General features: G+C 50.7%; 2 protein-coding genes across 2 annotated transcripts in view; one reads left to right on the top strand and one right to left on the bottom strand.

Annotated features, from left to right (window-relative positions):
* The first annotated feature begins 7,617 nt into the window (after positions 1-7,617).
* LOC100900430 (intraflagellar transport protein 25 homolog) lies at positions 7,618-8,347 on the top strand. Its single transcript, XM_029113244.1, has 4 exons — positions 7,618-7,691; positions 7,787-7,893; positions 8,022-8,093; positions 8,214-8,347. Exons 1-4 carry the CDS (start codon positions 7,618-7,620, stop codon positions 8,345-8,347), a joined length of 387 nt encoding a protein of 128 aa, XP_028969077.1.
* A 2,138-nt stretch (positions 8,348-10,485) lies between these two features.
* The window catches only part of LOC100900288 (GTPase HRas), a 3,959-nt gene continuing 3,421 nt past the window's right edge, over positions 10,486-11,023 (bottom strand). Inside the window, exon 5 of the mRNA XM_003737173.1 lies at positions 10,486-10,552. Coding sequence (XP_003737221.1) covers positions 10,486-10,552 — 67 coding nt within the window. The remainder of the gene's footprint in view (positions 10,553-11,023) is intronic.

The following is an 11,023-nucleotide window of genomic DNA, read 5'->3' as shown; positions in this document are numbered from 1 at the left end:
GTTGAGCTGTGATGATAATCGCGCGCGTGTTGCTTCGAAGCTCACCTCCGCGACTCCCCTCGCGAAGACGCTTGCCATTGGTTCGACCCTTTCTCAGATGAGTTTCTCTCTCTTTACGGCAAACAAGCGTCCCTCACTCGGTGACGTCAGCGCACGATGTTCACCGATTGTCTTTCGACGATTGTGACCCGCCCAGAAGCAGCAGCAACAACAACAACAGCCTTAACAATCTTCCTCCCTACAACGGATCTCTCGGGTCGTATTAACAGTTACAGAGTCACCAACTGACTGAGTGAGCACCCACCCCGCCGCCACGCGGTCAATCAGGCAGGCGGTGTTTACGATCAATTTGGAGTGGGAGTTCCTGAGCGACCCCAACCACCGTCCACTCTATGTATTTCGTATTGAACTTAAATCCATTTATCAGCGGGGTCCTTTCAATTCGTCGGGCCAGAAATGATTCTCGGAACGCGGAACCCTAGCCCAGACAGGGCTCCGCCGAGAGCTGATGCAATGTTTCAGGAGGGAACACCTTCGCTAAGTTGTTGGTCTCCGTCAGCAGTAGTCCGTAGGGACCACGGATGCGACCCGGAGAACTTTCTCGAAGATCGAAGACGTAGGCGAATGTCTCGACTAGTTCTATAAGCTAGGTATTCTCGTTTCCTATATGACTCCGAAGTTTCCGGACGGAGGTGGGACGGGCGACACTTTCGGTCGACATTTACCGGATGGGCTCGGGAACAGGTGGGCCGCTCCCGTCTACCTCCACCTCTCGCTATCCTGGAGAAGATCCCTATATTGGCTCGAGTTGTGCAGCTACTTGTCGTGCCCTGCTCGGACAACCACGAAATGCCTTGGAGAATACTCTGGAGCGGTCTAGGACACTTTCGCGACGTGTTCGGGCAACTGCCTCGGGACTCACATACATCCATACATAACGGTCGCATGTGATCTGGCGATGGACGCCTAAGCATCACTTCAGGAGTCTCACTCACTCCGCCGCAGCCTAGACAGATCACTGCTGACGTGGAAATATCTTCACACGTTGATCAGAGCTGTCTGGGAAATGCGATCGGGTTTCTATTCCAGGATGGTCAATTCCCAGCACATATGCCGCAGGTGGGAAGACGACTTTGATGACGTCACGACTCAGATTCACGTGAGCTGCTTGGCCCACGATCGCAGGCTAGCGTCAGGTCGAGCGAGCTGGCGGCTTCCATCCTCGTATGAATCACCGGGAGACCGGAAATGAAGTTTACCCATTTACATCGTGAAGCGGTCACATTTACCGGTTTTCTGGGGAAGAAGTTATTTGAAAATTCCTACCATCCAACTGCAGGAGTTATGCAATGACTAGATAGAGCTCAGTCGACTGCACGGGTCAATCGATACAGGAATGGCCCACCCTAGCACTTTAGCTCATCCGAGGACGATGGCTTTTCCGGACGAGCTCCTCTGTCGCCGAAGATGCCCTGGTCCCTCCATCTCGGTTTGATCAAGATCGGAAACCAACCAACCGTGCGTGGCTGTCATTCTCGCATCGCATTCGCCATGTAGGTCCTAGGATAGGGAGTTGCACGTGTACACCCACCCCCGTGGGACTCGTCACCGTCTTTGACGTACAAGTTTGCGCCTTATTGCAACCCCCATGGCCTGAAGTGTCTTTGATGTTGATGTTGCTCACAACAAGAGTACATGCTCGATGTCTCAATCGACTGAGAGCTACGATGCGTCGAACGACAATAAAACCCATCACCGAGGAAACCCATCGTCGATTTAGATTGACGATTTCCACCCTCTCAGGCAGCCGGAATCCTAGCAGACATCGATCGCTCGTTCGATTTATTCTGCTGAAGAGCGAAGGTGCCGTGAAGAAATGATTGTGCGCGTGGGTCTTCTCACGTACATTATTATACCGCACCTGACGTGTGGCACTCGGCTCAATCACCAAAGTGCTCTGCTGCTCGGGAAAATGAACTCATTTTTTCTATGGAGCCAGGTGAACTTGATCCGCACGAATTGTTCTGAAACTCTACAGGTAGGGGGAAGTACCAGTCATGGAACAGGTGCCAGTTATGGAACCATACTTTTAACATGGGGCTCCGTGACCCGGTCACGGAGCTCCCCGTAGACTTCTATGGAGTGTTCCATAACTTGTACGGCCCCCGAATGAACTGGGGTTCTATGGGAATTTCCCTTAGGTGTTCCATAACGGGTACTTCTCCTCGAGACGCCAGCCAACGCGACGTCGGGCAACCTCCTTTTTGAGAATCGGAGACTGGGCGTATGAGACTCCTCGACAAGCTCTCGGGAGAGGATAAGTTCTCTTGGGGCGCTTTCTCCCGAAATCGGTGATTTTGCAACGATGTCGATTCGGTAACGAATAGAGATAGGATTATGATCTCATTTCTCCTCCGAGAGTCAAATATCAGAGCTCTAGGGTGGACGAGTCACATCAGAATCAAATCCCTCGTATTTTGCACTGGAAGACATCTCGCTTCAAGAAGAAGCGTCTGACTTTTCAGCCACCCGTAGGATGGAAATGTCTGAAGTCTCGACTCGAGAGTCCGACTCCGGTTCCTGAGTGTCCAGCGGAGGGAAAAATCCTTAAACAGGGTCCAGAAGTTCTCGAACTCGTTTCATATGCAGCTGTTTCTTATGGGCTAGACTCCGATCATGGAGGAAGGGTTCCGCGATGTGTCTCTCATGAGCGCTCCTATTTTGCATGCAAGTCTTTCATGGTCTCCCAGCTTTCGACCGGCGCGGAACCGTGGCGTCCCCGCATCATGACTCGCAAGTTCCTATGCGCTGGAAATACCACAATTTCATATTCTTGGAAACCATTTCCATTCCCTTTCATCCCCAAATCTTCAAACCTGGCTCATTCGGTGATGGATTGAGGGAGTCATCTCATTGAACCATATCTGATATTCATTCCACGGCGGTGGAGTCCCGTCTGCTGATGGCGATATTCTCCTCGGGGGAGAAGCGCTCTTGTATCAGCTGGGGTTCATGAGCGAATCAAACGCTGTCGTCGGCTGGCGACGACAGGATCAGAGGCCGTCCGAGAGTTGTTTAACGTCATCATGGACGGGTGACACCATCGAATTTCGACGTCATGGCCGCCGTCTGAGAGCAGATCGCTAGCGGAAAAACGAATCTCTGCTCCACGCTGCTCGTCTGACATTGGGAGCGTCTCATTGCTAGTGCTTCCGCTATCGCATTGTTATTGTCCGTGGTAACATTCAGGACGAGAACTCTTTGAGCGGGTCTCTCGATTGACCAACTCGATCGAATTCGCGAATCCGTTCCACAGAGCCCACGAGCTAAATCGAGGAGACTCGGTGTTTGGGTTCTCGGCCCCAGAGCGGAGCCCTCGTGAGATGATTCCTCCTTCTATGGTCTTTTCGGTTCGATGTTTCTTCGGTTCTCTTCCTGTCCATGCGTATACCGCATCAAGCAGAACCCAATGTGTGTGAATTCACAAGTCCCAACCGAATCGGTCTTTGATGCTCCGGTGCGAGGGTGAGCGCGTCGGTAACCAGCAACCGCATGAATCAGCACCCAGTGTCAATAATGCACTACCATCAAATCGACTTTGAGCAGATGTCGACTGTGATTAGAGTGGCCGCCCCCGATGCGATATATCCTCCTGACAGTCCGTCGAAATCCGGGCTTAGAGTTCAGCAGAATGATGCTTGAGGGAGGGAGGGGGAACATTCCGGAAGCGGGAAACGGGCAGCCGCGCGCTCTAACTCGCCTTCCCGGTGCCAAGTGCCATTTAGCTTCATGATGCGACTTCGGTAAAGGAAGGTTCAAATAGATTGTTGGCTGGCGGCATCTTTTTTTCGACGCTTAACTCCTCGCGTGGAAAAGAAGCTCCGAAGGGATTTCGAGTTTCGACCCGAGAAAGCTATGGCGGTCCCATGGAGCATTTTCCGCGAGCACTCGTGGTTATCAGAACGATCCTGAGAATCTCGACAACCCTCTCCATGAGCAATGCTTGAGACTTGTTCGAACGCTTCACCGGATATACTCGGTGTCGCGATCAAATCGGGGACAAGTAGAATTGTTTTTAGAACATAAACCCGTTCTCTCGAAATGAAAATGGCAGAGGTTTCCCCGAATCGAATGTAGCCCTCGTCTTCCTTGCTTTGGGGTGATTCCTTGGGGGGACAGGCTAATTAGCTGAGGCGGTCTGGCGAGTCATGACTCATGAATCAAACCCTGACACACCCCTAAATCGGGCTCCTATTTACGTATGCGTCTCCCGCAAAACCGCAGGAGCAAGTGTGCCGCATCCGATGCCCAGATCGCCTCATCGGAAGGTTTTATCGATAGGCTTCGCCGCCCCGATCGTCGAGATTGGTTCGAACCGAAAACATGCACTGCGGGCTCCCCACAGGGCAAGTGAGCACCTCCTAACCCCCGGATCGCTTGGATCGGCCGAGAGCATGGCCTCCAGCGTTAACGAGTCGAAAAACATTCACCAGCAAAGCTGAGAGACTCGTCACATTCCTCCGTAGACAGAGGGCGGGGACAAATATCCCAGAGGAGGCGAAGTCGCCACAACGAGAACTTCGAAATCGGTCTACTTGCTCGGTACTGAGAATCGAATCCAAGACATCTCATACCATGCCGGTGGAGACGAGTTCCGACTCGCTCAGACTGGGATGGAATTTCGGGCGGTCCCACTTGAAAGCACCCGTCGACGATCATGTTCATTCAAGTCTCAGCTCTCACGCTTGGGTCACACCGGAACAACACGACTGAGGGATTCTCTCGCTCTATTTCGGCCCTCGATGAGGCTCGAGACTCAAGCCTATTCTTCCCACTGCGGGCATTCAGGACGCATAATGTTTTCTTTATGAAAAACAGTGAAAATTAGAATCGTTTGTAAGCGCACGTTGTCATGCTGCGTGGAGGGTCCGTGGCGTAAACACCGTCTTCCCGTCTCTATTCAGGGTATAATTCGCAGATTTGAGGGTCGCCGCGCAACGCTCGGAGATGGAGATTGACTTCGAAGACGCACGTCAGAATAGAAGAGAATTATCGATTCGTGACGAATCGGAGCACCACTGCTCCAGAGCCCCTCCCGGGTGTGTCCCCATAACACGAGAGTGCACAAATTGGGTTAAAGGCTTATATTAGTCTCTTGAGCGTCAATCAGCGATTCGTGTCAATTCTGAATCCGTTAAAGATTCACTAGCAGTCTTTCGATGAGAACACACATATTGTCGGAGGAACGGAAGTGCTGTATTCCATTAGCTCCACACGCCATGCACCGCTCAAGGAGTCTTCCGAAAAGCGAGTAAAGCGAGCTCGAGAGTTAGGGAATCAGTTAAGCGAGTATCTCACCCTACAGACGCGGCCGGGAATACAAGTTCTCGACCAGACCATCGGTGTCCAGCCAAATCCCCCAGGGTCCCCTCTGGAGACAAAACAATCACATTCGACCTTGCGAGAATCGGCTTCGCAACTCCGATCTCGAGCTGCAACATAGGAGGAGAATAACTCATGGATATTTCGCTTCCCATGCGAGGAATGCGAGTGCTTCTGTCGTGAATTATAGAATCTTCCCGGTGGGGCCACTCCGGGAGGATTTTCCTTGGAATGGACTCGGAGGAGGCAGACACTCCATGATCTTCCCTTACCCTGATTTCTTGCATTCCGATGCCACCGTCATCATCTGGCAAGATCATTCGCAAATATCGCAAGGGCGCAAATAATCTGGTGAATTCCGAACTTCAAGCTTCAACTTATTACCTATGGTATAATGGTCTCCAAGATATTTAGCATGATCGAATACTCGGACAGCTTTATTCTCCGGCATCTGAATACCGATGATGAAAATGTTCAGGTACATGTTTTCCTGACGATCCAATATTTGCAAGATAACCGAATATAACCGGGAGGATTCCGCACGATTGGCGCTTAACCTTCAGGCAATCCTCCTCGGGCAGAAAGCACAGTATGCGGAGTTCGCCGAATTGAGAAACTTCCGGGTCGAGTGATTTCTTTCTATATACCTGCTCCGGCAGCTGCATTTCGTCCAGGGAGACGTAAGTCATACCTCACATGAATAAGTCACGATTGCTCGCTGCCTCCTTGCATTCCAGACATGGCTTGATTACAGCTCTTGCAGATTCTCATCATTGCTCTTCGTGGGGCAAAATAAGGTTCTTCGTGATTGCTCTAGATTCATTGGGGAATGCCTGCCGTTGTCTTCCTTGAGGTTCATAGTTTTGCCGTCGGTCAATGTATCGGACGAGTCTTCTCTCTCTTGCAAGCGGGTTAAGGATCATTCATCAATTCGCTCGGTCGAGTGCGCCGCCCCCGGGAGATTATCGCGTTCAGTCCAGATCTTAGTTTAGAGTGGATTATCAGAGATCAGTTTCGTTCATATTCTTCGATTTCAGTCCAGTTTCGCTCCAATTTTTCGATTTTAGCTCAGTTTCGCTCTTTCGATTTTAGTCCGGTTTCGCTCAGATTCCCCGATTATAGTTCATTCCAGATTGTTCGATCTTAGATCAGTTTGGCTCTTTCGAATATAGTCCGGTTCCGCTCAGATTTTCCGATTTCAGTTCATTCCAGATTGTTTGATTCCGGTTCAGTTCAGATTATTAGATTCTGGTTTAGTTGAGCTCACAGGATTTCAGTCAATTTCAGATTTCAGGATTTCAGTCAATTTCAGATTTCATTTCACAAGATTTCATTTCATTTTATTCAATTTAACAGGGTTTTGGTCGGCTTCAGATTTTTAAATTTTAGTCCAGATTATCAGATTTTCCTCGCGTTTAGGTTATCCGATTCCAGTTTGGTTCGAATCGTTAGACTTTAGTTCAGTATAGATTATTAGATTTCACTTAAGTATAGATTACAAGATTTCGGTTCAGTTCAGATTCTAAGATTTCAGTTTGGTTTAGATTATTAGATTTTGGTTTCCCTGGATTATCGGATAATAATTGAATCTAGATGATGGAATTCAGTCGAGTTCAGAGTCAAAGACATTAGTTTAGACATTAAGAATTTGGTTGGGTCCAAAATACAAGATTTTGGTGGAGGTCAGATTTTTCGATTTAACTTCACTTGAGATGATTAGATTTCAATCTCATCCAGCTTGAAAGCCTCCGCGGAGTCAAATTATTTTCATCCCGGAGCATGCGGTTAGAACCGGACTGAGCTCAGGAATCCGGTGCTCGCATCATCATCATCTAAATGTTCTTTTCATTCTCGTATTTCGATAATTCTCCCACGCGGATGAAGTGAAAGCGTTATGCGTAGCGTTCGAGAGGAGGCGTAGTCCTGTGTCCTGCCTCAACCTGGTTCCCGCTTCCACGAAACGCGAGACCACGAAATTATTGGGGGCGACCCAGGCTAGCTCACCACGCTCTAGATGTCGGTCATGTATAATGGACCACTGTTGATTACTCTGATGAAGTTCCTGGAATGAGATAAAGCTGCAGTCCGAATGAACTTGACCATCCACCCTGGGAGCCGTCTAGTGGAGATCATCTAGTGTAATGTCTGCCTTCGCTGTCATGGCAACTCTCAGCGAGCGAGAGCCAGCAGGCCGGACATTTCCGAAGTTGACCCGATTCTCCGTATTCTGTGAAGATGGGTTTCGAGTACGATGTGACCATGGTTTCCAGCTACGATACACTCTATCCCTGTGAGAACATCACAAACGGGTGGGAGACGATTTTCCCTTCGTATTCGATGGAGAATGGATACTGATATTCGGTTCGCTCCTATGTCCAACTTCAAATATTCCAATGCTTAACAGGAGCGGCGCCGGTTTCTGGACCACGACAGGAACTTATCCCCAGTGCTTGGTGATCACACTGAAAGAGACGACTCATGTGAAGAGTCTGGAACTGTTTTCATGCAACGGTACGTCCCCTCTCGAGCTGAAACGTGAGAGTTGGATTTCTAGATTGAATTTTTCTATTGACGGGTGTCCGGAAGCGGAGCTTTGACGATAGCCCGTCGGTAAATAATCCATCGCTGATTCTTCTCAGTAAAAGGGCTCCGCATTGAAGGCAGTGCGTCCGAATCAGAGGCCCTGAATTTCGAAGAAATAACTCAACAAGGTGAATGGAGTCCACCTATAGGGACAGTTCCACTCATTATATCGGAGTTCTCTTGGTGATCGATTCCGTATGAGCGTGACTTGCTGCTGGACTCAGAACTCAGAATGGCTCTCCTTTCAGAAATTCCCCCGGGTAATCTCCAGAAAACGACCGTCAGCGACATAAATGGCGATTTCAAACACCTGAAATTCGATATTCTCTCCGGTCATGAACATTTCGCCTCCATCCACGATCTCACCGTTATGAACGGGTAACGTGTGGACGAGGACGAGGCGCATACCGTGGGTCTTTCCAAGTACAACTCCGGACACCATCGTAGGCATCCGTAGATCGGGTTGGCATCAATCGGTCACCTATGATTGGCCTTTATTCTGAGCTCAATCAGACCAGCCTTTCAATCATCACCCGATCACCTTATACTGCATATGATTAAGACATTACATGCATCCGTCCCGAGGCGGATCGGAAATAAAGACAGCAAGTTGGTACAGCGCGCAAGTCGATCGGCAGGTGTCTCTCTCAGGGATGGAGGCTCGGCGCGGAATGCTCTCTAGCAAGTCCCGAAGATCTGCTGGTGCCGACGGAACGGTTAAATACCACCTTGAAATCTCCACAGATTCTTTCTTGGAGGAAAGCAACTTACCTGGGAGAGGGAGTGAGGTCGGGAACACTCTCGAAGCCCCCTACAAGATCTCTTGTCGGCCCACAGGGCTCCATGTTTAGGCTTGTCTTCATCGGTGGTTGGCCCCTACCGAGATAACGGCCCTGCCTCCCACAACGTCCTAGGCATGAGTCCTAGGCAAAGCCCGAGCCCTGTGGAGCTCGTCCAAATCGCGCACGGGCGGCGGCCTGGCTGGGGCGACCCCGAGAGACGTTATCATCGAGGAACATCTCTGTAGTCGAGGGTATGCTCTCGAGTTGGACCTCGTAGCACCAAATCAAAGTTCCTGGGTTTGCTTCTGGCATGGCTCCCGAAGACAGCTCAGTCAATCAGCGAGTTAAGTGACGTCGATCATGACCAGATACCTGCTGCTCCGTGACGATTTCGTGAAAAGAATGTTCAACCTACAGCTCGGGTCGGGGCATGACAACCGTCCTCGCGAGCGCCGTCATTTCACGGAGTGTGAGCCGTCTTGCTCGGAGTACGTCTCAGTTTGCAAAGCGCACGTTTCGATTATTTGTCTCCGGAATGATGGTCAAAAACAAGAGAGCATACCTCACATCGAGGCGAAAATGAGACTACTACATTCTTCCTCCTCCTGAAATCGGGCACACACACGTGATTGCGAGCTTGCGCCATTTTCTCCGAGCACCGTATCCCACCGTGGCTAGCGGCTGAACAGTAAGAGCTGCATATCCAAAGTTCGAGTCCATTGCGCGCGAAGAGACCACGTCGAGTGTATAGGACGTGGGAATTTCGCCTACTGGTCCATTTCGAATGTTTAGGTGTGAATTCTCGAGAACTTCCGACGCTCTTTCCGAGAACGGGAGGAGCCTCCTCGGTGAGTGGACTGATCCGTCGTGCACTAGAGAGGAACGGCCTCCGTCTCTCAGCTCCCTCCCGAATCCGGACCACCGAGAGAAGTCTCTGTGAGGCAGCGTCCACCGCGAGAATGACCTCCATAGCCCTACTCGGAAGGACGCGCGGTCTCGCAAACCCCCGAGGCCCGGGGAAAGCGGATCGCCACGGAGTGCCACGCACAAGGACTTAGGTGGTGGACATCTCCCTGCTCCGAAGTCGTTAGATCCAAGACCCTCCAGGGGATATCGGCGGGTGAGAATCCTCTTCAGTTGACGCCGAAACCGTGGACTACTAGAAGTGATTCGATGTCGAGTAAGAGCCCAGGCTCGGGCCAGAGACACGCCATTTGATGAGACGGAGACGGAAAACGGGCGGCGGAGAAAGGCTGCGGAAAACTGGCGCATCAGATGGGATCGGGCCCATTTCTAGGTGGCACTATTAAGAATCCCGGGGGAAGAAGCCCCCTTCCGGGCCCCCTCGGTTTCACAGAACTGGTCCTGTGTGCAGGTCGATTAATTATGAGAACTCGATAAGAGCCCAGACGATTCTTTCACTACGAAGAAGCCTCAGATCTATACCACCCGCTGGATATTCATATCTCCCCTTCTGCCCAATGACCGCTGTCCTTCTGCAGCTTTTAAATAATTCCCCTCGCCTGGCTGATTATCTACTAAGGAGGTTCTACCTGTGGCTGTTTTCCCAGACCCAGACAGTGGGGCTTCCGAGGGCCTTCCTTCAAGGAACGGAGCCGCCGTCCCATTCGTATCTCTGCTGTCTAAGCTTGGCTGGCAAGACGAGGATTGGGGTCGTCCTATGATACCTTTCCTGAGAGGAACAATCGATGTTCCTGCCAGCGGATCATCAACCAACTCATTTGACGTTCGGAACGGCGTTACATTTAGAAACGAGGCTCTTCCGTATGGGCGGAGGCTCGAATCTAGGGTTCGGAGTGGACGAATCGGCACAATTGGCCCAGCTCCTAGTCTCACGGGTCAGATGCGACTATGAGATCGCGAATATTGGAATCAAGTCGGCAGCTACCAGCGGGATGTAGCAACACCAAGCGCGTATGCAGAAGACGATCTTCGATAGGAAGGCTTTTCTGATCGCAGTCGAACGTGACTCCACTATGAGAGCGCGATTCTTGAATTCTTCCGAGGGCTAGAGGATCAGCTCCCCTAGAGTCAAGCATCGCAGCCCGATCCAAGTTCCGAACAATTCTGTATCAGGGCGCCCAGACTTTGGAAAAGTTCGTCCCGATATGGAGCGACGCTCTGCATTCGCCGCCAAATGAGAAGCAGACTCTTCAACCAATGAAAATTCAGATGTCATTCCGGTGATTATATTTTTATTGCGAGAAACGAGAAACGATCGTCTTCAGCGTTCCACCCCTTGTCTGCAGCGAGGT

This window comes from Galendromus occidentalis, unplaced genomic scaffold (genome assembly GCF_000255335.2).
Source record: "Galendromus occidentalis unplaced genomic scaffold, Mocc_1.1 scf7180000075405, whole genome shotgun sequence".
NCBI classification, from domain to species: Eukaryota; Metazoa; Arthropoda; class Arachnida; order Mesostigmata; family Phytoseiidae; genus Galendromus; species Galendromus occidentalis.
This window is presented reverse-complemented; position numbering and strand designations above follow the sequence as displayed.